This window comes from Balaenoptera musculus, chromosome 15, assembly GCF_009873245.2.
Source record: "Balaenoptera musculus isolate JJ_BM4_2016_0621 chromosome 15, mBalMus1.pri.v3, whole genome shotgun sequence".
Classification (NCBI taxonomy): Eukaryota; Metazoa; Chordata; class Mammalia; order Artiodactyla; family Balaenopteridae; genus Balaenoptera; species Balaenoptera musculus.
The window spans coordinates 74067701-74095377 of record NC_045799.1 but is presented as its reverse complement, the minus strand read 5'-3'; the positions used below and the strand labels follow the sequence as shown (position 1 = coordinate 74095377).

The 27677-nt window shown below is 42.8% G+C and overlaps 1 protein-coding gene across 11 annotated transcripts in view; it reads right to left on the bottom strand.

Annotated features, from left to right (window-relative positions):
• CALN1 (calneuron 1) overlaps window positions 1-27677 on the bottom strand; it is a 471992-nt gene that overhangs the window by 319203 nt on the left and 125112 nt on the right. For all 11 annotated transcript variants that reach the window (XM_036825183.1, XM_036825180.1, XM_036825182.1 and 8 more), the window contains one exon: window positions 13111-13235. In XM_036825183.1, coding sequence (XP_036681078.1) covers window positions 13111-13228 — 118 coding nt within the window. In that variant the 5' untranslated portion in view covers window positions 13229-13235. The remainder of the gene's footprint in view (window positions 1-13110; window positions 13236-27677) is intronic.

Here is a 27677-nt window from a genome sequence, read left to right as displayed (position 1 = left end):
CTGAAGTTAAGGTCGGGAAAGATGTCCTTATGGACTTAGACACAGACAATCATGGTGGAGTGCCCAGATTCTTCCACATTGAAAGGTCTTTCCAGTTAGGGGCATTCACCTTCTGAAGTGACCCTGTCCTGACAGGACAACTGCATAGGATACTGACTAGTGTTTTGCTTTTTCCTCTAAGGAGCCCATTTGCCCCAAGGTGGAAGTAATAATCCTCTGTCTGGATGTGTCTTGTCATTATTGTGGTGACCTTCATCATCGTCTTCATCATAACAACAATAATAGCAACAATTACTATTACTACTACTGTTACTATTTATTGGGCACTTACTACATACCATATACAATAGTAACTCACTCTGCATATATTACCTCATATTATCCCTTTGAAGTATATACTGTTATCCACATTGTACGTGTGAGAAAACCAAAACTCATGGAACATCTGACTCTAAATGCCATGCATCATCAACCATGTTTCACTGCCAGATACATCATCCCAATTCCACTCTCATTATAGAATGAATAATCGGGAACAATTAGCTCACTTTGGGACAAACTTCTCTTATCAGAGGACCTGGCGTTCATTTATTCAACAAGTATTTCTGAGCAGTCACTATGTGTCCAAACGTTCACTATGTTTGCTCACAGGGATGAACATAGTGTAACTAGGTCCTGCCCTCATAATGAAACAAACCCAGCAAAAGTTAATGTCCCCCTGGAGGCATTTTGGGTCTCTGCCATCCAGCCTTCTCTGCTGGCTCCACCCTTTTCTGCCCCTGCTGAACCTCTTCCTTTCACATTTCAATGGATGAATTTGAAATACAGTCATATATGTATTAGAAAAAGGACAAACTTCCCATGCTTTGAAATAATAGATCCATCACTTCTAATCTTCTACAACAATACTTCCTCCTCAACAATAGTAAGCAGAAGATTCTTAAAAGTAGCATTATATGTAAGACACTAATTTAAAAATGGGAAAATAGGTTTAAAGGTTGGATTACTTGTCTGTGGTCACATGGCTGCTGATCTGGTGGGTTTGGGTTCAGCTGTGAGTGCCCAAAAAACAAAATAGAAGTCAATTTCTCTCTGTTCCACTATCCTCAGGCACCCAGGATCCTTCCAGCTCACCACTCTACCATTTTGTCTTCATGGTGTCAGATGAAGACATTCCCACTCCAGTAATCAGAAGGAGGAAACGATAAAGAAGAGGCAAAGTGCACCAAAGTTGCCCAATGTCACTTTGGCTTACATCTCATTGTCCAGAACTTACTAATATGGCCACACTTAGCTCTTAAGGAGACTGGGAAATGTAGTCTTTATTCTAGCACCTACTTGTCCAGCTAAAATTTCTTCTACTAAGAAAAAAATTATATTGGAGAAGAGCTAACCAGCCCTGTTACAACTGCTAAGTAGTATAACTGGAACAGTCCCAGATCCGTGGAACTCCAGAGATCCTACTCTGTCAGGTAGGCTTTAATTCCTATTTTTATAGCAATGACCTTTGGTCCTCTCTTCTTTACTGCATAAAGAAATTGCTAAGTATGACTTTAGAACTTTCTGTAACAGTTCATTAGCTTTCAATTCAACAGCTAGAAGCCATGTCCAAGCTAATTTGTATGTTCTTTGGTGGCTTTAAAATACACCTGCTAATGCTTTGATATTCATCCCTTCAAAAATGAAGCCTAATTCCACTTACTTTAAGTATAAGCTCTATTTAGTGACTCACTTTTAGCGAATGTATGTGGCAGAAGTGACAATATGTGACATCTGAGACAAGATCATAAAATGATCATTCATTCTAGGAAAAGCCAAATCCCATGTCATGAAGTCACTCAAGCAGTCCTAGGGGGAGGCCCTCATGGAAGGAACTGAGGCCTCCAGCCAACAGCCCTGGGAGTGAGTTTGGATGGATTCCCCAGCCACAGTCAAGCCTTCAGATGATTGCAATCCCAGTAAGTGTCTTGACTGCAACCTTTTGAAAGACACTGGGCCAGGCCAGCCAGCCATCTTTGCCACTCCCGGATTCCTGATCCACAGAAACTGTGAGATAAAAATGTTTTTTGTTCTAAACCAGTAAGTTTGGGAGTAATTTGTCACACAGCAATACAGCAATATAGGTCTCAATGTGAATTCAGTGTTCTTCTGGCTTGAGAATTAGAGAAAGTAGAAATGACCACCTTGGTAGAGAAAACCCGTATTTTAAATGGCTGTGTCCTAGCTCATCACCTGCTTTTAAATGGTTTGGAGCAGTGTTTGGATAAGATGCTCCGGATGCCACTGTGAAGAGGAAAGACCAGTGAGCCATCCCTGCTAGAACATATTGCTAATATCACATTCCTCAGTAGTCCCAGGAAACAGCTGAACCTGCTGCTGGCCAATTACCACCAGGAGAAACAGCTCAGTATCAACGAAGCCAACATCAAAATGATGAGTTCTGGCAAACTCTCTTCAGTATCCAGATGGATAATGCAGAACAATTCGACTCAACAGGTTAACTTATTCAGTTATTTGGGGAAGCACTGTGGAGCTTAATTACCTTAGCAGATCTATTAGGATGCATTTCTGTTGAACGCTGAAGGTTCCACAGGAAGAATATCAAGGTTATTTTATGACAGAGATGAATTGCTGGTAACTCCTGTTCCACAAATATCCCAAGTCAAAGGTCATGCTTTATGACGTAGGTCCTTCATATAGGACCTACATGAAGGGAAGGAACTACATGTAGGTAACTTTTATACCAAGATATCACTTCTTCCTACTATCTCAAGCAGGGTTCTTAGGAGGGGGAACCAGAGAAACATGTCCTACAGGGGGTACTTAGCATTATCCGGTGGGAAGGCTTTTAAAACTACCATCTGCCCTCCTCTTTCTATATCTGGAGTCTAAGATTAGCACCTAGCCCTTCACTGAGAATCACCACCATCAAAAGGCACCATTACTAGGGAAAAAAGGTTTTAAAAAGCCTTCAGAAATTAGAGGTCGAGAAAAAGCTGAAAGCCACCAACATCTTTGAAATAACAATACAGAATGCTTGTATGTTAGGTATTTTTATTATGGGCCAAAGGGCTCCTATTTAAAATACAAATGAGAAGACTATTCTTCCAATAGGACTCTTGAAGGTTGGCATTGGAATAAGGTATGTTACCTTTTATGCCCCAACCAATTGGAAGCTTGGAGCTAAATTTAATGCTCATTCACAGTAAATGTATTAGTGTTAGGGACTGTCATATTTTTTTCTTCCTCTTGGTATATGGATTTTTATTTCCTATTTCTATTCTGACAGCCTTTGCAGTTTGTGTTTCTTCCTTTATCGTATGATGTCTCCATCACTTTGGGAAGCAGGCAGCATACAAATTACCAATGAAGAAAATGAAAGTGGCAGGGATGGTACTCAGGTTTCCTTCTTGGCCACAGCTATCAAAACGCATTTTCAGATCAAGACGACTTAGACAAATGTCCCTTTAAGGAGTGGGCCCTTAGAAGCAGCTACCATCAGAGAAATCCCTCCTTGGCTCTGCTAACAAAGCTTCACAACTCACCACAAAAGACTTGCCCTCTCAAGGCTCAAAGGCAGGTCAAGCCTCTAGGAGGAAAGTACCCAGGTAGATAAAAGATCAGGGTTGTAAGGCTAATTCCCAGCTCCGGAGCAGAGCTGTCTATCTGGCACTCCCACTCCTGTTGGATGATGTGGCTCATTGTGTAGGTTTTATCGCCTCCTCTGGAGGAGAGAACTTTGAGCCATCAGCCTTCTCAGATAAGAGTTGAGAGCTTCTCTTCTTGTGACAGTAATGTTTCTGCCTTCTTAAAACCCCACTTGAAAAGCCCATAGAGGGAAGCATCTCAAAAAAGGCTAGTAGGGTGTGCCTCTGAGATTTCTAAATCAACCAGCACAAGTAGAGGAGAAAGAAAAAAGGGTGGGGGGAGACTTCTTGACAAGAAAATATATGATGTACCAGACAAGCGGGGGTGGAAAGGGGCTCTTCAGAGCTCAGAGCACAGGAGGCAGTCCCCTTCCAGCATGAACTCAAGCCCATCACCAGCCTTTTCTGGGTTGCTGTGCACCTCTGCTCTCCGTGAGAAACACACTAGGCTCACACAGAGCTTTAAAAATATCTCTCCACCCACTGAAAGTTTGATTAATCAGCCAAGTTCTCACCCAGGTGTCACAGTGGTGGCAGTGATATATATGATAGTGACATGAGGGTGCAGGGAAGGCACAAAGGGTCTTACTTAGCAGGTGGGAGGATTCAGAACATAGAACTTAAAAAGCACGAGCTCTGAAGCCAGCTGGTAGGCTGCATCCCAGTTCCAACACATGCTAGTTAGGCGACCTTGGACAAGGTTATCTAATGTCTCCCTTTTCCACATTTGCAAAAATGGGGTTAATAATAGTACCTGCATCAGAGCATTATCGAGAGGGTTAAATGAGTTAATTCATCTCATGCACTTTGAACCGTTCCTGGAACATAGTAAACATTCAATAAACAGCTGTGATGAGGAGGAGAAGGAGGACAACAACTGACAATGTTGAAACTTACAAGATGGATAGGTCTTTCCCAGGTAGACAGAACATTCCTGAAAGAAGCAACTGAAACAAGGGCAGGGAAGCAGGAGAGATTGTGAGGCAGCAGGAAATGATCTAGAAGGCAAGTAGGGAGTTGAAGCAGACAAAATGAAAGGTCCAGGCCACACAGGGCTTCATATGCTCTGACACAGAGATGCGCTATAGCTAACACAGCTATAGGCTATGGAGAGCCATTTCAGAACTACAGGCAGAAGTGAAGTGTTCAAGGGTAAAGTGCTATGATGGTTGAAAAGTACTTTTAACTGGTTCAGGTAAAAAACAAATTACTAATAATAAGCTTTTGCTGTGACAAAGTAACTGGTTGGAGAATAACCCTCCCACCGTGTACCTGAACAAAATATATAAAGCAACTGTTTGCAGGCCATAAACAACCAGCAGCACAACGCTGCAATTGCAGGGCAAGAGGAAATTCACATGGTGAGCCCCATGTTCACCCTGGCCCTCTGCCCAGGGATAATTTTCCAAGCACAGTTCTTACACTGGGGTAGTGGAAGGGGCTAGAATCTGTGGGGTCAGGCAGCAGAGGGAAGAAAACTATGCAGAGAGGGGGCTTCGGAAGCCTGTGTGTGGGTTCCTTATGAATACTTGGCTGAAGGTTGGGCAACCCAAGTACAAATTGAGATTAAACCAGACTTACCAGGAAGCAGCTGCTATGAGGCTGAGAATGGAAGACAGATGCTAGAACTTAAGCATCCCTAGGGGACGTCTGGAAAACCTCATTAATACCCCAGGCATCCAGACACTAGAAAGACACATCTTAACAGTAAGGGACACACTCTGAAGGCCTACATAAGACCCACCTGAACAAAGTCGAAAACCAAGCCCTGACAAGATCCACAAGGAAGACAGAGTTTGGAGGCTGAGTCCCTGCCGAGTTACAGGGGCTTGGGAGTCATCTTGGGATTTCCAAAGATCTACCCTAACATAAAATAAAACAAAATTGAACCAACAGAAGTTTAAGGTGGTAGGCTAGTAACTGAACTACCTATTACAACAGAAAATCAGCGCTCTTCAAAGAAAGCTAACAGAACACAGAGTCAATACAACATAGCATTCAAAATGTTCAGTGTACAGTCAAATATTAACAGGTGTGCAAAGAAACAAGAAAACTTGACTATAATCTAAAAAAGACAACAGAAATCAATCCACAGATGGTCTAGAGCCTAGATGATGGGTTTAATACCTAAAGACTTTAAAGAGCTATTATAGATTTAGGAAAATATGTCCAAAGAATTAAAGAAAAATATCATTTAAATGAGTAAACAGAGTATTTCAGCAGAGAGATGGAAACTATAAAAAAGAACCAAATTAAAATTCTAGAACTTAAAAAATTGTGCATGTGTGTTGAGAAAAAGGGAAAGAGAGAGAAAGCAAATGCTGTAATGTCAGCAAATTAGACAAAGGGTATACAGGTATTCACTGTACTTTCCAGAACCTCTATAGATTTTTAAATTTTTAAAAAGGATTAAAGAAATATTAAATACACTGTTGTTTTATGTGTGTGTGTGTGCACGTGTTTGTAGGACAAGAAGGGAAAAATGATAACCGAATCAAGTGTGTATTTGAGAAACATCCCTCCAGTGAAATGGAACTGAACTGATACAAGGCTGATATCCTGGACGAGGCACAAGGAGATCACCTCTTGGTGACTGCAGTTGTCTAGCTGGTGGGAGAACCCGGCCCAAGAAAACAGCCATGTGGTTGGAGGAGAAGGAAGTTGATCTGCAGGGCTTTGCCAATGATATGTGTGGAGTAAGAGAAAAAGAGGAATCAAGGATGACCCCCAAATTACCACCGTGGCTGACTGGGTATAATGTGACATAATTTCCTGAGAAAAATTCCAGGGGAGGAGCAGTTTGAGAGAGAAAAAGAAAATCTGTCCAGCTTTGGATCACTGGAGTTTAAGGGACTCGTGGGACATCTACACAGGACTATAGGTAGCAGGTCTAGAATTCAGGAGGGAGGCAGGGATCAAAGATATCTATCCCGAGGCGACCGGTATGCAGTTGCCCTTGGGGATGACAGCAAAAACCAACCCCGGGGAAAAACAGTGCATCAGCAGTGGGCAGAAGATGAGGGGAATGTCAAAGAGGTAGAAAAGAGGAAGGAGGAGAGCCAGCTAGTGACATGGATGTCAAGGTAGTGACAAACCAAAACCAAGGGTGTGAGCAATGCTGCCAGATGCTGCAGAAAGTCCGGAATAAACACCTGAGAGTCCTCTGGATCAGGCAAACACGGGGCCGTTGAGGAAACTGGTTCTGCAGATGCGGTGGCTCTGGAACAGTCCAGATGGAGGTAGTCAACTACTGAAGTGGTGCTTTTTGTGTTTGAAAGTTGGCGGATTGATACATCCACTCCCAAACTCAAATTAAAATACCCTCCAGAAATGTATGTAGGATAATGTATGCACATCCCCAGAAATATTGATTTTGAGATGTATACACATGTCAGAGCCTGAGGAGAATTTTTGCTAGTTGCCACATCAATGAAACTGGAAAAACACAATTTCCACCCATCCTGGGAACCAGAGAAACACGTACAGAAGGAAGACATTGGCTCATCACCATTGTTTGCCCCGCCAGGGACCCAGAGGCTATGCTGACCAGCAAATCAAGCAGTCGGTCCCTATTTCATAGCAACTGTTCTCCACGGTGATCTATTCCTCAACCAAACCCACCTCAGCAGCACCTCCTTTCTAAGCTCCTTCGGGGAACATAACTCTCTGAGAGTAATAAGAGCCATGGGAGGGTGTGTCCCACCCTGGATTATTTGCCGGGGAGAGATGAGAGCCAGAATATGTACCAGAATGTTAGATACTAGCATGGGAACAGGAAGGAGACCAAAAGAAAAGAAGAATAAAGGAGTTAATTGAATTCTGTGACACAAGGAGCAAACCCAGGAGGAGGGGCCATCAAGATCCCCCCTCCGCCCAGTAGCCATGGGCTAGATGAACGTCTTCTAGAAACTGGACTCTCCAGCTGGGGCTGAAAAGGGGGAAATTATCCCAGGTCTGGAATAAAGTGAAGACAGAAGGAAGAAGGCTAAAGACTCTTTATAAACCTTGTTTGCTGACAGATCGTGGACCTACAAAGAACTCTCATTGCTGAGTCACAAAGCAGAACAGAAAAAAGCAAAGGGGACCATATAAAAACATCTTCTAATGGAAAACAAAGGTAGCATCAGCTGGGAGACTTGGAGAAACAGGTATTTATTATTAAAAAATCTCTATATATAATTTATGACAAGAAACAGAAGAGATTTTCACAAACTGTGTACAAATTGTTCTCAATAAAACAAAGAGTTGGGCGAGAATAAAAAAATATGGCTCCAGTAAAAGAGGAAGAGGTTGCCATGAGAAGAGCACAGCAGCAACACCAAGGGCTATATCCTAACAGCTACAAACTGGAAACAACTCGAATACCCACTGAGAATATAATGGATAAATAAACTGAGATCTATTTATATGTGATGAAACACTATATATTAATGAAAATGAATGAACTTCAACTACCCTCAAAAACATGGTTGAGTCTCACAAGTATAACGTTGAAGAAAAGAGGTTGGACGCAAAACAATAAATATAATATAACCCCCTTGAGATGAAGGAAAAACACAAACACAATTAAATGATGATAGGTAATTCAGCGCAGTGGTTGTCTTTGAGGAAGAGGTATTAGGAAGGACCTCAGGGGTACTTCAGGGTGCTGGTAACACCTTATTCCTTAACCTGGGTGGTTGCTGCATGCATGTTCATGTTTGATAAGAATTGAACTGTACAATAATACTCTTCTGTATTATACTTTGACCAAAAAGTTAAGGGGGAGCTACTGAAATAAAATCAAACTACAGAGAAACTGAAACTTTCATCCATAATGAAAATACACTTTAAAGGAAATCAAAAACAAATTTTTTTAAGTGACTGCAAACAAATCAACGAGGTGGTAGACAGACTCAAGAATGAACGTAGAAGTGAAAAACAGAGAAAAATGATGTGAGAAGAGAGGCATTTTGTGGAAAACATCGAATGAAGATCTAGCATTAGAATGGCAGGCATTCCTGAAGAAAAAAACAGAAATAACAACCATCCAAGATGTGACAGCAAACTAACCTAGGCTAAAAGGAAGACCCAAAAAATTAATCTGAGAGGCTGACACTGTTACTGGCAAAAATAACGTGAAATACCCACACTCAGACATTTTACAGTGGCCACAGGGAGCCATGAGGAGAGCAGATCCCAACATCACAGCTGCAACAGAAGGGGAGGTTGATTACATCCTAATAGCCCCAGACTGGAAACAACCCAAATATCCATCCTGAATAGAATGGATACGGAAATTGAGGTATATTTATATACAATGCAACACCATACATTAATGAAAATGAGTAAACTTCAGATAGAGGCAAGCTCAGTTTAAGATTAAGACAGCCTCACAAGATTATTCAATAAATAGCAATGAAAAAACTGTTTCTAAAAAATTATAATTCATGCATCTAATAAAATTCCACATGACACACTCTAAAAGTACAAGATACTGCTAATAAATTTTGTATGTACATAAACTCCCTGGGTAGCTTGTAAAATCCTTGAGCCAGGCAATGAAGATTATACTTCTTTGAATTCCTCCTCCACCCAGAAAGCATTTGGGTAAACATTCCTGTAATGAATGAATGAACAGGAATGAAAATATGAATGAAGAGGAAGGAAGGAAGGAAGAAAGGAAGGAAGGAAGGATCTCAACCAATTCATCATTGCTGAATTTGTTTGTTGGGTGATTTCCAATTCCAGTCTGGCCAATTTGATGCAGCTTCGCATTATTTCCTCATAAGCTTTGTTTAAAGAGAAGAAATAGAAACTTCCCAGAGCGAATGGCAACTGGAGCTGGCCTGCATGTTGAGTGGCCCCGTTCTCAGAGGGTAACCTCTCGTGGACTCGGTGCCCTTGATCCTTACACTGAAGGAAAGGGGCATTCCATCCCCAGTGACAAACACTGACCAGGTGAGGGAACCTGCCTTTGGTGATCTGTAAGCAAGAGGCTGCAGCCACACGGGGCGGGGATGGTACCCAACTAACATCTGCACCCAAGGTGGCTGGACCACAAAGGATGCTTCAGTATCCACCAGTGTCCAGCACATCAACTCCCTGTGCAGCACCACAGGTCCTGTAAGGATAAATGAGCAGCCCTGAACAGTAGGATATTAGGGCTTGGCTGACACAAGGCAGCTCCAAGAGAACAGCAGACAAGCACAGTCTCGGAAACTGGCTTCCCCAAGAACCAAGCTGCAGTCCTCTGAACTGATTCGAGCCAGTTGGTTTTCAGACCCTGCCCGCCTGTTCTACACTCAGAACACATCTCACAGCCCAGCCTGGAGCCCCAAGATGCTCTTAACGGAGCGTAAGCAGTCATAACTCAGGGTTCACCTTGGCAAAAATAAATAAATAAATAAGTAGAAGGAATCTTCCATTAGAAAATAAATGGCCCTTCTCCAGGCTGAGAGCCTGGATTACCCTCCTGAAGGACAAGTACAGCATCTTCCCCAGCCAACCTCAGGCCATAAAGTCCAGCTTCACTCAACCAGGGACCCCTGCCCCCCCACAACCAGGGCTTCCAGGGCCAAGGCCACCCACCTGGGCCGCCAGGGCTGTCAGAATTACCCGCCGCTAGTCTCACCTGCTGAGAAGGCGCCTTTCAGCCCCATTCGGCTGCCTGGGCCTGACAGGAACAACAGGATGGTGAGCTCTGCTGCTTGCCCAGGAACAGAGTTCAGCCACTGCCCGAGTGGAGAAGGGCCGAGAACCAGGCAGTGGATCTCTTGAAAAGCCATGCGCCCTGACAGTGGCCCAGGTTTCACAGAGAAAAAAAGCCATCACTCTGAGAAGTCTTGGAAAAATCTTCTCTTGATTGTTCATGGCAAAGTTGGGAAGGAGGAGGAAGAAAAATGGAAAGCCAGGGTATGTGAAAGCCACAGATGATTTCCAAACTTCACTGGGTTAGTCGTTGCAGCCTCTGCAAGAGATGCCCAACATATATCCGGAGAAAACCATAACTCAAAAGCACACATGCACCCCCCCTGTTCACTGCAGCACTACTTACAACAGCCAAGACATGGAAACCAAGTAAATGAGCATGGACAGATGAATGGATAAAGAAGATGTAGTATATTTATACAATGGAATATTACTCAGCAGCGAAAAAGAATGAAATAATGCCATTTGCAGCAACATGTATGGACCTGGGGCTTATCATACTAAGTGAAGTAAGTCAGACAGAGAAAGAGAAATATCATATGATATCACTTATATGTGGAATCAAAAAAAAAATGATACAAATGAACTTATATATAAAACAGAAATAGACCCACAGACAGAAAACAAACTTATGGTTACCAAAGGGGAAGGGGGTGGGGATAAATTAGGAGTTTGGGGTTAACTTATACACACTGCTATATATAAAATAGATAAACAACAGGGACCTACTGTATAGCACAAGGAACTATACTCAATATTTTGTAATAACTTATAAAGGAAAAGAATCTGAAAAGGAATATATATACATATGTATATGTATAACTGAAACACTGCTGTACACCTGAAACTAGCACAACATTGTAAATCAACAATACTTCAATTTAAAAAGAAAAACAAAGGGTTGCCCGAAACACACAGACTTTCTGCCCAAGTCTCATGGCCTCGGCTCCACAGGGCTCCACACAGGAGGCTCCCAGTCCCCCCTGCTAAGTGATGACTAAAACTGGGGGACCCGCAACCAGCCCCCCTCCCAAATCAATGCACCACTGCCCTGCTCTCCACTAGCTAGGACTCCTCCCCAGGACACAGGAAAGCCTGGGCCTCACCTCACTTTGCCAACACACCCAGCTCAGCCTCGGCTTCGTTTGTGGCCACCAGGATGGGCTCATTTTGGAGGAGGTCAGGGCTCTATTTTCTGCTTCCGTGTCCTTGTCCAAATATCCTCTGGCCAGCTGAAGGCTAGGAGACCTGAGGATACTACTCTCCTCTCTGGCCCCCGGTCTGTCCAGACCACAGTGAGCAGATGCTGGGCCTAGGGAGTCTGGCTCTGCCCACAACACTCCCCTTCCTCTGATATCCTCTGGCCTCTCCTCCAGACCCAGCCCACTGGCCGCTGAGCTCCACTGCTCCATCATGGACATAAACAAGCCTCTACAGGGAGGCTTCAGCGATACCGCGCACTCGGTTCCAGACCGCTGCAATAAAGCAAATAGCACAATAAAGCGAATCACCGAATCTTTTAGTTTCCCAGTGCCTATAAAAGTTATGTTTGCACTACGCTGTGGTCTATTAAATGTGTGATAGCATTAGGTCCAAACAAACAATGTACATACCTTAATTTTAAAATATTTTATTGCTAAAAAATGCTAACCAGTATTTGACAATGCAGTGTTGCCCCAAACCTTCAATCCGTAAAAAATGCAGTATCTGCGAAGTGCAATAAAGTGAAGCGTACTAAAACATGGTATGCCTGTCGAGAAGCAAGCAAACAACATGGGTGAGAGCAAGAAAGCTATCCGACGGCCCTGTCCTTCGCCTGCCCCATCTTGTGCCCTTCGTGAAGCAAGTCTGTCTTCCCTGGCCCAGAGCTGAATCTCCCTGCCTACCACACCCCTTGTAAGAAATGTGCACAAAGAAATCACACTGGTTCAGACCATTACACTCAAAGCAAAGATATGGGCCATCTGGGGTAATTTTAACTTCCCTATTTTAGACAGTAAATTTAAACTTCTTGTTGTAAAACAGTGTCACCAGGAACACAGCATTCCAAAACAAGAAGGGAAACCAATCTGGCGTGGCCTCAGCAGATGCAGTACCTAGGCAAACATCTGGCTGAATCAACCTAATTCTCTATTCTAAAAATCAAAAACAAAATCCTTCTTCCTTGTTTTAATTTTTGTTTTTTAATCAAGGAGTTGATCTCCCCAGGATACAAAGGGTCACTGTCCCAGGATGAATTCAGTCATCATGTCCCCAGGTTCGTTCCCATCCCAAAGCCAAGGCTACACTGTTACAGAGGCACAGAGGCAATCAAAATAATTGCTGGCCATTCCCACCTAGACACAGCTTCCAGATGATTCTGATCTGGGCAGGATTCAAAGCACCATGGCCACAAGTCAAGAGACGGCCATTAACAGGTCTATGACCTCCCTGCAGCTGGGCCCCATGGTGAATGACAAGATGGAAACAGGGCAACACTATTGGCGATCAAGATTCCATCAACTGGAAAATACGTGTCAGGAGTAGAAGCCTGTCTCCCCAGTCAAAGGGTTCCTTTTGGTATCCAAAGGAACCAAAATATTCACCGTAGATTTTTCAGGCTACCAGGTCCATCCCACACAAAGAAGTCATTGAGGCAGAAGTGATCTCTGAACTCTTTCCTGCTGCACCATGGTTAGACTTGGCCACAACTGACGGCCAGCGTGTCAGGTGCGCAATAGCCCCAGACGCCTCCCTTGGGTGGCGAACCTCCCACGCAAGGCGGGCTCCTTACCGTCAAGCTCCTCCACAGAGATGTTAGCTAGCTGCTCGCTGTCGCTGCCAGCAGAGAGAGATCGGTTGAGGTAATTCCCCTTGTACAACAGGCCGGCGGTCACATGGTGAAAAGGCATCTTCTCCCTGCTCACAAGAGACAGGGGGCAGGGAAAAGAAAGACATCATCATCCATTCCTCCTTCCCTTCCTTGAAGGACCACCCTGGTGTTCAGATGGCCAGGAGTATTTTTTAAATAACAATAACATTGGCAGAGGGAAAGTCAGAGAATTCCAGGGTCCCCGCGGCCAGAGCAATTCCCGAAGGATCCCAAGTTCTGTCCCTTCCTTCATTGTACGTCTTACTTCATTTTCCCCATTTAATGATGAACTTGAGCCATGTGGTCCTGGCAGACTGTGGGATACCCCGGCATCATCCAACTGTCTCTCCATGCAAACAAGGATACTCTCTGCTCCTTTCCCTGGCCTGATAAACCCTTCCTCCACCCTCAAAGGAAAGGACTGCACACCCCAAAATGTGAGGCTGTCCAGTGACCATATGTCTTAGCCATGACCGTGCGGAAATCCAGGTGTTTCACTTTTCCCAGGTAAAGCAGGTGCTGCACTTATATTGCACTCAAAGGAGGTCGGAAATGCCAGACTCTGAGTAAACACAGACAACCGTCTGTACCTCTGAGAAGGAGCCCTGTACCTGCCTGCACGAGTGGCTTGTGAGCACAGCCCTCTGAGACACCAATCACACCTGCCCTGCAGGAAAGGTGGGTAGCATCTCAAGGTGCCCCAAAACAAAGCAGCTTCCAGCATGCTCACAGGAAATGAAAGCTTCCCCTTAGACCAGATGAACAAACCCTCCAAGCTCCTTGTATCAGAGCACCGCCCCTGGGACTTTGAAGTTCCCACCAGTGCAAGGCGGGCCAGAGGCTCCAGACTAAGGTGAAAGGGAGGGAAGAGAGACACAGTTAAAAGGATGAGTCTCTCACAGCATGGAGGTTCCTCAAAAAACTAGAGTTGCCATATGATCCAGCAATCCCACTCCTGGGCATATAACCAGACAAAACTCTTTAATTCAAAAAGACACATGCACCCCTATGTTCATAGCAACACTATTTACAATAGCCAAAACATGGAAACAACCTAAATGTCCATCGACAGATGAATGGATAAAGAAGATGTGGTGCATATATACAATGGAATACTACTCAGCCATAAAAAAGAATGAAATCATGCCATTTGCAGCAACATGGATGGACCAAGAGATTATCATACTAAGCGAAGTAAGTCAGAAAGAGGAAGACAAATATCATATGATATCACTTATATGTGGAATCTAAAATAGAACATAGATGAACTTATCTACAAAACAGAAGCAGACTCACAGACATAGAGAACAGACTTGTGGTTGCCAAGGGTGGGGGTGGGGGGCAGGGGAGGGTTGGATTGGGAGCTTGGGATGCAAACTATTATATATTGAATGAAAAAACAAGGTCTTCTAGGGGCAGGACAGGAATAAAGACGCAGACATAGAGAATGGACTTGAGGACACAAGGAGGGGGAAGGGTAAGCTGGGACAAAGTGAGAGAGTTGCATGGACATATATACACTACCAAACGTAAAATAGGTAGCTAGTGGGAAGCAATCACATAGCACAGGGAGATCAGATCGGTGCTTTGTGACCACCTAGAGGGGTGGGATAGGGAGGGTGGGAGGGAGACACAAGAGGGAGGAGATAGGGGGATATATGTATATGTATAGCTGATTCACTTTGTTATAAAGCAGAAACTAACACACCATTGTAAAGCAACTATACTCCAATAAAGATGTTAAAAAAAAAACAAGGTCTTATTTTTTAGCGCAGGGAACTATATTCAATATCCTGTAATAAACCATAATGGAAAAGAATATGAAAAAAGAGAGAGAGAGAGAAAGTTGGATCTCTCTATAGGGGAAAGAGCAAGCTCCATTGTAGTGAGCCGCGGGGCACGTCCGGTTCTGCTTCTCCATCTGCAAAGGGGGCTAAGAGGATTGAGAAACCTCTGAGCGGAATTAGGGAATTGGCAGGCAGGAGGGGGAGTCAATTCTAGGGTGCGGGTAGGGAACATCCTTTTAACAGAGCTCCAGGAAGGTAAACTGGGCAGCACCAGAAGGGGTAATCTCCCCGTCAATGGGGGCATCCAAGCAGAGGCTGAGGGCCTCCCTGACAGGGGTTCTGTGGGAGAGAATCGGCCCCTGTGCTCTCTCCCCACACACCTATCGTTCTCCATGTGAGTCCCCCATAGGGTCCCTTTGGGCACTAAAGTTTGTGTCTGTGCGTTAAGCTGGAGTGGTCCTAGCGGCCCCTCCGGGCACTGCTGAGTAACAAGGTGTAAATTACAGGAGTAACAAGGTGTAAATTACAGGAAGAGACAGCGACAGAAGTCCAGTCTCTGGGGATGACTGCTCAGGGCTTCCCGGCTCCCAAACCTTGCCATCCCTCAAGCCACACTCATGACAGCAACTGTCCCTGATGAAGGATGTTTGGAGGGGGGCGGGGGCCCCTGTCTTCTTTTCCCTGTGACACCACTGAGTGACAGGCCCGAGAGGACGCCCCTTCCTCTCTCTCCCTCCCAACTAGAGCTCACCCCAGCATGCCCCTGTATGGGCTGAGAGCTGCTGACTTAGAGATCAACCCAAGAGACTCCTAAAAGTTACAGGGCTTGACCCAGAGCAGGATGCAAGTTAGTGAAAGAATCCGATCTAGAACACAAGCCGCCTAAGCGCTCTTTCAACAAGCAGCCTCAGCTCAGCACCAGACATTTCCACCTGGATGTCAAACTCTCATTGCAAACTCAAGATGTAGAAAAATGAACTAATAATCTTCCTAAAAAAAATAGGCCGCACTTCCTGATTTCTCTATTTCTATCGAAGGTACTTTTCTCTCATCATAACAACTGGGACAACTCTCACAAATGTTCTGGGCCCCAAACACATGGCAGAGGCAAGAGCCAGCTGCCAGCCTCCAACCCAGTCTTAACTCTTTCCACAGCTAACAAAACGTAATACATCCACCGGCCAATCGCAAGTGACGGGGGAGTTCCAGAGTACGCATGCCTTTGCCAGTTATAAGGGGTACATCTTCAGCTAACTATTGATATAAGTCGGACTTTCCCCCTCCCGGCCAAATCTATCCTTATACATAAATAGGCAAGAACCTTTCTTTGGAAGAAGACTTCAATTACCATCTCCTCTTTTCTCAAAGTTAAATTTCAGACCAAACAGGTTTAAAGGAGAGAATCAGATGCACGAGCTAGGACTGCTCCCCCTTTCCTAAGGCCAGTCCTGATTTGGGGCGCCATGTGTGGCCGTGGTCATTTCAGCCTGGACAGATTCCCACGGTCCAGGGGATGAGACATCAACACTGGCTAACGCTTCCTGTGTGGTTTCAGCTTCCCTCTCAGCACTGGCCCCGGGACACAGTAGTCTCACCAGCTGTTATTTTTAACCATCGTTTAAATCCTTCGTAAACATGGGGAAATACCCACACTGATCTTCTCTAATTTTGCCACCTGGAGGGAGGCCCCCCTCAGGTAGATACAGGTCCGGAAAGCATTTCTCCCCATTTCACCACTCATCACTCTAGTTTCTCAGCATTTTGTAAATAGCTTCCCATTATCACCTTTTACTTGGTTGCCTGAAGCTTTGGACCCGCCACCCACACATTTTTACAGCCGCGGTAACAAGGTTATACTCAAACACGCGTGTCCAAGCCACGTTCAGGCACAGAAGAAACGCTGAGCACTTTGCAGAAAAAACTGGTCACAACTGAGTCCCACTTAAAAGACCAACATAATTGCTTCTGGAAAAAAGCAGCTTACAAAATTAGGTACCTATTCAGTTCATTCACCCAAAATGCTCAAAGTCTAGTGGGAAAGAAGACACGTGCAATTGAACCAGCCATATAGATAAATAGTCATGTTCAAAAAAGGGAAGAGCATTATACCAAGTAAGCTAAAAACAGCTGCTGCAATTAAGGACTAAATTTCACTCCAAGCCACCTGGGGAAACCCAAGCTTTAAGATCCTCTCTTCGGCTGTGGAAGGGAAATGTACAAGTTCATCAGCAAAGGAAAACACAGTCCTGAGCTAAAACTTAAGAGATGGATCCTTACATGGTGGGCAATGGATATATATATATATATATATATATTTCTTTTCAACAGCCATTTTACTCATTGAGAAATATTATTTAAGTGACTGTTAACCATGTGAACAATTTTTCTGTATTTTCTGTAAGGCAGTATGGTTTCCTGGCTAAGAATCAGGGCTTTCTGGTCAAAAGCAGTGTTAGATTTAAATCCTAGCTCTGCTCTGATTAGCCATGTAGGTAACTTAATTAACCTCTGTAAGCCTCAGTCTCCTCCTACGTAAAACTGGGGTTTGGATACATACTGAATAGTATTTTTGTAACTATGAAACAAGATAAGGTATGGAAAGCACTTGATTTAGCATCAGGTATGTTCTCAATAAATATCATCAGTAATTCTTTGCTAAGGATTATGTTAAGTAGGATGCAGAGCAAAAGAAATTCATGATATGTTAGGTGGAAGATAAAACACACTGTGTTTTGAAGGAGGGTCAGGAAGGACCTGGCAGAGGGTGAGTTTCAGAGAGAAGCTGGCTGGCATTGCACACTATGGTGCCAAGGGATCCAGTATGTCAGCAACAGAGCACTGGGGGCCCCAGCGCTGAGCGGTGTCAGCAAGCAGCTGACTGTATCAGGAGGAGGGGGCTATTTGAATGAAAAGCACCAGAGCTGAAAAAGAGTCTGTTTCCTGGGTATCACCTGGCATCATGGTCACATCAAGGACAAGATGTCAGCAGGTTAAAAACAAAGGGGTGGGTTCCTGTTTTCAGCATTGAATAACTGGTACATTTCTTGGCAAAGTAATAAACCAAAGCCAACACTCCCATTTGCCATGGCAACCAAAAGAATAAAATATCTAGGAATAAAACCTACCTAAGGAGACAAAAGACCTGTATGCAGAAAATTATAAGACACTGATGAAAGAAATTAAAGATGATACAAATAGATGGAGAGATATACCATGTTCTTGGACTGGAAGAATCAACATTGTGAAAATGACTGTACTACCCAAAGCAATCTACAGATTCAATGCAATCCCTATCAAACTACCACTGGAATTTTTCACAGAATAGAACAAAAAATTTCACAATTTGTATGGAAACACAAAAGACCCCGAATAGCCAAAGCAACCTTGAGAAAGAAAAACGGAGCTGGAGGAATCAGGCTCCCTGACTTCAGACTATACTACAAAACTACAGTAATCAAGACAGTATGGTACTGGCACAAAAACAGAAATATAGATCAATGGAACAGGACAGAAAACCCAGAGATATACCCACACGCATATGGTCACCTTATCTTTGATAAAGGAGGCAAGAATATACAGTGGAGAAACGACAGCCTCTTTAGTAAGTGGTGCTGGGAAAGCTGGACAGCTACACGTAAAAGAATGAAATTAGAACACTCCCTAACACCATACACAACAATAAACTCAAAATGGATTAAAGACCTAAATGTAAGGCCAGACACTATCAAACTCTCAGAAGAAAACATAGGCAGAACACTCTATGACATAAATCACAGCAAGATCCTTTTTGACCCACCTCCTAGAGAAATGGAAATAAAAACAAAAATAAACAAATGGGACCTAATGAAACTTAAAAGCTTTTGCACAGCAAAGGAAACCATAAACAAGAAGAAAAGACAACCCTCAGAATGGGAGAAAATATTTGCAAATGAAGCAACTGACAAAGGATTAATCTCCAAAATTTACAAGCAGCTCATGCAGCTCAAAATCAAAAAAACAAACAACCCAATCCAAAAATGGGCAGAAGACCTAAATAGACATTTCTCCAAAGAAGATATACAGATTGACAACAAACACACGAAAGGATGCTCAACATCACTAATCATTAGAGAAATGCAAATCAAAACTACAATGAGGTATCACCTCACACTGGTCAGAATGGCCATCATCAAAAAATCTACAAACAATAAATGCTGGAAAGGGTGTGGAGAAAAGGGAAGCCTCTTGCGCTGTTGGTGGGAATGTAAATTGATACAGCCACTATGGAGAACAGTATGGAGGTTCCTCAAAAAACTAAAAATAGAACTACCATATGACCCAGCAATCCCACTACTGGGCATATACCCTGAGGAAACCATAATTCAAAGAGTCATGTACCACAATGTTCATTGCAGCTCTATTTACAATAGCCAGGACATGGAAGCAACCTAAGTGTCCATCGACAGATGAATGGATAAAGAAGATGTGGCACATATATACAATGGAATATTACTCAGCCATAAAAAGAAATGAAATTGAGTTATTTGTAGTGTGGTGGATGGACCTGGAATCTGTCATACAGACTGAAGTAAGTCAGAAAGAGAAAAACAAATACTGTATGCTAACACATATATATGGAATCTAAAAAAAAAAAAAAAAAAGTCATGAAGAACCTAGGGGCAAGACGGGAATAAAATGGACTTGAGGACACGGGGAGGGGGAAGGGTAAGCTGGGACAAAGTGAGAGAGTGGCATGGACATTTACACACTACCAAACATAAACCAGATAGCTAGTGGGAAGCAGCCGCATAGCACAGGGAGATCAGCTCGGTGCTTTGTGACCATCTAGAGGGGTGGGATAGGGAGGGTGGGAGGGAGGGAGACACAAGAGGGAGGAGATATGGGGACATATGTATATGTATAGCTGATTCACTTTGTTATAATGCAGGAACTAACACACCATTGTAAAGCAATTATACTCCAATAAAGATGTTAAAACAAACAAACAAACAAACAAAGAGCCCCACACACTTTGACTTGAGAGATGTCAAGAGATGATGCTCTTCAGAGACAGTTAATTTTGTGTCAACTTGACTGGGTCACAGGGTGCCCAGATATTTGGTTAAACATTGCTCTGGGTGTGTCTGTGAGAGTGTTTTGGGGTGAGATTAACATTTAAGTCGGTAGTCTGAGTAAAGAAGATTGCCCTTCCCAAGGTGGCTGGGCCTTATCCAATCTGTTAGAGGCCTGAATAAAACAAAAAGGAGAAGTAAGGGAAAATGTGTTCTTTCTGTCTGTGTGAGCTGGGACATTGGTCTTCTCCTGCCTTTGGACTTGGACTCCGGCTGGAGCTTACACCAATAGCTCTCCTGGGTTTCCAGCTCGCCAGACTGTAGGAATTCTCAGCCTCCAAAACCATCTGAGCCAATTCCTTATGATAAATTTCTTCCTCTATATATATCCTATTGGTTATGTTTCTCTGGAGAGCCCAGACTAACTCTTCCATTTTTTTTCTCAGCAGTGCTGAAGACCCAGGCACATTCCTGTAGGCTGATGTTATTATTCTGGGTAAAGAGTACCCCAGAACATAATTCTGCAGGGCCTCTTAAGCAACACGACTCAGAGTGCAGTGTGTGGACCACTGCCAGCTGAATACTCTCTACTGCTTCTTTGCAACGAGATAGATAAGGACAGGAATTGAAAGAAAGCATTGAAATTTTTATAGCAATTTGGAGCATTGTCCCAACACCTAAGCATGTGACCAGTTGACTTGATTTTTGTATATCTTTGCTTTTTTTATTTTATTTTTCCACTAACTCGTTCTTTCTGCATTTTACAGAAATCACTCTGCCAAGGACTGGAGCTTTAAACAAAAAATGAAACAAAACAAAAACACTAGTCCTTCCCCACAAATAGTTTAGTTTGAGAAGCACTTCTCTCTAGAGTACTTTAAGTTGCATCAATTTCTGGTAATGGGCTACAGATACAGACAGAGAGGAAGAAAGACATGTAGAGAAATGTATTTGAACTTGCCTTTGAAATGTTTTCAAAGAACTTAATTTAAGATTTTTAAAAGTCTTAGATGGACTTTGGAAAGGAGGTACAGCAGACATAGAAAACGAACTTATGGTTATCAAAGGGGAAAGGGGATGGGGAGGGATAAATTAGGAGTATAGGATTAATAGGTACACACTACTATATATAAAATAGATAAATAACTAGGATTCACTATGTAGCACGTGGAACTATATTCAGTGTCTTGTAATAACCTAAAATGGAAAAGAATCTGAAGCTGTATACCTGAAACTAACACAATATTATAAATCAACCATAGTTAAAGAAATAAAAAAATTTTTTAATCCAAAAAAATACTCTATATACAATGTGTTATTCAAACAGAATTATTATACCACATTGAAAAGTCTAGTATTAAAAAGTAATATTTGAAGCATTTAAATGTCATAAACATTTGAAATATATATGGAAATAAAACCCCATAATATCCTTTGTTTTAAATTAAAAAAACAAAATAAGGGGCTTCCCTGGTGGCGCAGTGGTTGAGAATCTGCCTGCCAATGCAGGGGACACGGGTTCGAGCCCTGGTCTGGGAAGATCCCACGTGCCAAGGAGCGACTGGGCCCGTGAGCCACAATTACTGAGCCTGCGCGTCTGGAGCCTGTGCTCCGCAACAAGAGAGGCCACGATGGTGAGAGGCCCGCGCACCGCGATGAAGAGTGGTCCCCGCTTGCCACAGCTGGAGAGGGCCCTCGCGTGGAAACGAGGACTCAACACAGTCATAAATAAAAATAAATAAATAAAAATAAAAGAACGTGGATTTCTAAAAAAAAAAACAAAACAAAATAAGAAAGGAGGTACAAGATGTCAGCTGAAGTTTGGGCCATGTTCTGAGTGCCTGGAATCCACTGCTGGGGTTTCTGTCCTCCATTTAGCAGACTACATGGGGCAACGTTGGCCCTGCATTCTAGACGTTAAAGAGCCTACCCAACCGTGATAGAGCCTTTGCCAAATTCCCCTAAAAATATCCATGAAGGCACACAAAAATAATCATATTCTCAACAGCACCAATGCCAGGGTGTGGAAGAAGCTTCCATTAAGTCGGCACAGTTAGGATTAAAATGGAAAATAATCAGTGGCATACCCACACTTTGAATGCAGACTAAATAATAGAGTCAGATAGTAAAGGAATAAGAGGAGATTTTTATCTACCCAAATTCCCTTCTATTTCTGGGACTCTAGGATGACCAACCATGACATCAGACAATCACCCTTCGGACTCTGTTGGAATTGCTTTTTCAAAGCAGCCAGGGTCAAATCCCCACTGCCCTTAGCACCACTGTGAATCAACAATCCCCTTCCTCTAACTACCCAGGGATCATCCCTCCCAGTCTGCAACACGGCTAGGAATAAAAGGGTCTGAGGCATGGGCCCTGCACGTGAAGATGTGAAATTCGTTATGGGCATGAGTGTCAGTATGAACAATGACCTGTGGGGTTTATTGTTTTTCATGTACTGCTTTTGATTAAGGAAGAACTGCAGAAGATCTCAGAAACCCCAGAAATGTATGTCTCCTCCTCAGAGTCCAAGAGTTAAATTATAGGGACAAGAAGATCCCTATTTACTCCAGCAAAGAGGCACTAGATGGATACCAGCTGAGCGTTGGGCTAAGCACTTATAAAACAATTGTGTTCTCTTGTAAAGATCCTGCAGGGGCAGGCCAATTGGCAAGGAGGGTTTGGATACAGCTCAAATTTGACAGGAATGAGTAAGCAGAAAACACCAACATGAGGGTCTAAATAAAAATTCTGCATCATCAGAGGAAGAAGCACTTTCAAGAAGAAGTAGAGCCAAAAACAGATTGTCAACAATAATATGATACAAGAAAGAAGACAGTTTTACAAAGCTTCTGGTTACATCCTTAAAAATAAGTAAGACACCAGGGTGTCTATGAAGTAAGAATGAAATAAGAATGCAAATTCATAAGGAAATCTCAGCATACAGTGAGGAGATATCAAGTCAGAAAGCAAAGACAGCTTGCTGAGAGGCAAGCTGATTTGGAAAAGGTGCTGGTCTTTGCAAAGCAAAGGAGAAATCCAAAAACAGTAGTGGAATGAAAATCTACATTACTGGCAACAAAGAGTATTTCAAACAAACGGCAAATTCAGCGAATAATATAATTCACCCATGGACCCACCACCCAGATTGAACATGGGCTAATATTTTTCCTCATTTGCTTTAGATTTTTTTCAAAGAAATATCTTACATCGAAGCCCTGCCCATCTATGCTATTCCTCCACCTCCTTCACTCAGCTGTGACAACACTATTCTGGAGGTGGAGTGTATCCTTCCGGTCCATGATTTTAAATTTTCCTACGTTTGGGTGTAACTATATAGAATATATTATAGTATCACTATATATATCTTTCAATTTACATAAATAATATCACACTGTACATATGCTTTTGCAATTTGCACATTTCAATCTATATTAGAGTTTAGGGACTTACCCAAATCCATATACGTAATTTACTTTTAACTGTGCCATAGTTTTCCATGGTAAAAGCATATTGCAATTCATTTACCCACTATCCAATTGAAAGAAAGGTATTCCGCAAAGAACATCTTCGTGTGTCTCTTTGCATAAATTTAGGGGAATTTCTCTAGCCTACATACCTAGATAAAATATTACAGAATTTTTCCAAAGTGCTCTCCAAAGTGCTCTCCAAAGTGGTTGGGTTAGTTGTCTGTCACTACATAACAAACTACCCTTAAACTTAGTGGCTTAAAACAGCAAATATTTATTATTTCACAGGTTCTGTGGGTCAGGAATCAGGAATTGCTCTGCTGGGTGGTTCTGGCTCCAGAGTTCTCATAAGGTTGCAGTCAAGACACTGATCAGGGCTACCACCGTCAGAAGGTGTGACTGCAGCTGGAAGATCCACTTCCAAGATGGTGTACTCATGGCTGTTCACAACATCCTCAGGGGACTCTCCAGAGGGCTGCTCAGGTGTTCTTATGACATGACAGCTGGCTTCCCCTAGCAGGTGACCCAAGACACAGAATGAGGGGCCTTTTATGATGTGGTCTCGGAAATCATACCGTCATTTTTGACACATTCTGTTCATTAAAAGCAAGATGCTAAGGAAAGCCTACACTCATGGAGAGAGAAATTAGGCTCCACCTTTTGAAAGATGGAGTATCAAAGAATTTGTAAACACCTTTTAAAATCATCATCATGGTTGTAGCAACTTACAGGCCCACCACTAGCCTATCGGCATGTCTATTTCCCCCATAGCCTTGCTGACAAGGGGTATGATCAGACTGTTTCATTTTTAACTGGATTTCCTTGATTGCTAGTTTAGGCATCTTGTTGTATGTTTTTTGGCCATTCTCATTTCCTCTCCTACAATTTGCTTTTTACCTTTATCTACTGGGTTGTTTATCATTTTGGGATTGCTTTGTTCTTCCATGCTATTGTTTTCTAATATTTCAGTTCAACCTTACTTTTAAACCCCTCAATATTAGTCATTTTGTAGTTGTTATTGGTGCATGTTACAACCAATGCTTACTTAGACTTTTCTACAAGTTTACTAATTTCTCTGCTCATTGTTGCACTCTTCTGGGTTCAATTCCCTTCTTAATGAAGGGAATGTAGTAATTCTTTCATTAAGGAATTATAAATGGAAAGCTTTTTGTCCTTAAAAAAAAGTCTTCATTTCAATCTCATTTGAATTATAGTTCAACTTGGTAAAGAATTACAAATTATTTACTTAGTACTTGGAGGATATTTTGTTGCTGATGAGAAATCTACTTGTTCACCTGTTAATACTCATTCTGGACCATTCTAAGTCTATAATTTCAAATATAGGCTCTCTCCCCAACTTGATATTCTCTCTTTCATAAAGAGATGTATTAGATGTATGTTGGACCTCTTCATTCAAGCTCAATACTCTTGACTGGTTCATCCAACATTCATTCATACCCCATCAGATTAAAAAAGCTGAAAAGCTAATAACTTTGTTTTCCAGACTCCAGTGCTACTAGAGCTCTGTATGAGAATTAGTTCCAAAATTAGAAAGCACATGCACAAGTTCAGAATGTAGAAGAGAGATGAATACAATGGTATGGTGTGCTGGGTCTCAAAAAACATCTTGATCTGTAGCATTTACCCCTATCCATGGTAGAAATACTCCCACAATGGCCAATTCCGAGCCAACAAGGTGATATCAGTGAACATGGAATTGGGAAGAGATGTGAAGTAGTATACCAGCACACCATTATACAGTATTTTCACCATATACATGTTATAGACAAAATTAACCACAAAATCATGGATAATAATAAAGTGTAGTCAAATAATTAGGAAGTGAAGAGTTTTTAGTATTTATTACCTTTGTGATGTAATATAATTTATTTCACTGTAAGTTTATACGTCATCTGAGAATTTAAGTTTATATTTCATTTATCATGCATTTAAGAATGGCTATGTTTAATAACTGGCTCGTAAAATTCCTGAAAATTTAACGTGTCTTTTTTTCCCCTGCTTTTAATTAATTAAGTTATTTATTTATTTATGGCCGTGTTGGGTCTTGTTGCTGTGCGTGGGCTTCCTTTAGTTGCAGCAAGTGGGGGCTACTCTTCATTGTGGTGCATGGGCTTCTCATTATCGTGGCTTCTCTGGTTGCAGAGCATGGGCTCTAGGCACACGGGCTTCGGTAGTTGTGGCACGCGGGCTCAGTAGTTGTGGCTCGTGGGCTCTAGAGCGCAGGGTCAGTGGTTGTGGCGCATGGGCTTAGTTGCTCCGCGGCATGTGGGATCTTCCCGGACCAGGGCTTGAACCCGTGTCCTCTGCATTGGCAGGCGGATTCCTAACCACTACACCACCAGGGAAGCCCCAACAAGTGTCTTTCATACACTGGTATGAGCTGGCTCCAGCATGCCACTGGATGAAGGTCTTTTTCCTGACCACTTCCAGTTGTTTCTACAGGCAAGAAAAGTCATGGAAACACGATGTTTTCCTGCAACAGTGTTCCACTGTCCACTCTCCAGTTTCTTGGCTGTGAAGAAGTAGTCAAGGTGATGGCAGAAGAGCAATGGCTTCTGAATCCTCGGATCAACTTCAAGTCCATTTTCCAGCTTTTGGGGGGTCCAGAGGAAGTTTTAGGAACAGCAAGCAGATTCCAGTGGCAGTCTCAGTGGTAGTAAATCTCCTGGAGGGTCAATCTGAATTATTCCGGGAGTCATTCTGGAGAGCCATCCAAAATCCAGTCCTTCAGCCCTTCAACAATTTTGTAAGCATCAAATTCTCTGTATTAAATCCCTTTCTTCTTAAAATATGCTGTGTGGTTACTGGTCCTTGAACTAAACTTTAACTGATATATTATTGTATTTTCCAAGTTTCTTAAACTTTTTTTAAACTAATTTTTATTGGAGTATAGCTGCTTTACAATGTTGTGTTAGTTTCTCCTGTGCAGCAGAGTGAATCAGTTGTACGTATACTTACGTCCCCTCTTTTTCAGATTTCCTTCCCACTTAGGTCACCACAGAGCACTGCGTAGAGTTCCCTGAGCTATATAATAGGTTCTCATTAGTTATCTATTTTATACATAGTATCAGTAGCGTATGTATGTCAATCCCACTCTCCCAATTCATCCCACCCCCCCTTTAAACTTGTTTAAAATTTTCATATTTTTATCTGTGTATCTTGTAAGCAATTTCCTCAAAATTATTTTTACATTCACAAATTCTTTTTTCAGTTGTAACTTAACTTACAGTCTAACCTGTCTGCTCAGTTTTCATCTAAATGATGATGTTTTCCATTGCCAGCAGTTTAGTTTCTTTTATAAATCCATCTTTCATTTATCACTGAGTATAAATCTTTCCTTATAATTTTTATTCTCTGACCTTTGCATATTTTCTTTCAGAATCTCATTCTATTATCTCAGTTTCTTAAGGCACTAATCTTCTTTGTGGTACTTCTCTGATTTCTCTAGCAGTAAACAGTTTCCAGGTGTGGTTTCACTCTTTGTGGGCAGGGCCATCTTCAGCAGGTGTTGATTTTCCCTTTGGAGCTTCACATGCGCAGAGATCTGTGCCCGAGGCACAGGTGCCATAGGCTGCACCAGTTGGGGACCAGTTTGTCCATTCATTCTTGGCCTGGAAGGCCTGCACCACATGGGTAGTGTAGATATGGACTGCACATCCCCGAGGCACAGGTTTCGAGTTCTCATTTGTCACGGGGGCCTTTACCTTTGGCAGCCATAGCTCCTGGTAGACATAAGCATCTCAACCACTTTGCTAAGCCGTGGGCAGACTGAGTCTAGTCCCCTCTCACGGGACGGGCAGCCAAACCAGGGTCTGAGTTCCTGCTTCCTGCCTGCGGTGGACCCAAGACCACACCTTTCCTCCCGGCATGAACATTAAGACTCCCAACTACCAGAGCCTTTGGGGGTTTCCCTACCCTGAAGCAGCATCCAACCCTACGCTTTCCTCTCTGGGATCTGAGTTTCCCCTTCCTTTCTTTCACACTAAGTTGTTTTAATGTGTAAAACAGGAAAAGTGTAGTCAGGAAAACAGAGCCTATGTCAGCTAGTTCAATAAAAAGATGTGCAACAGTGAGCTACCTACCAAGGGGGCAGAAGGGCTGAAAAGCACCCCCCCAATCCCCTGCCGAGAGGCTAGTTAGCAGAGATTAGCAATAGCAGA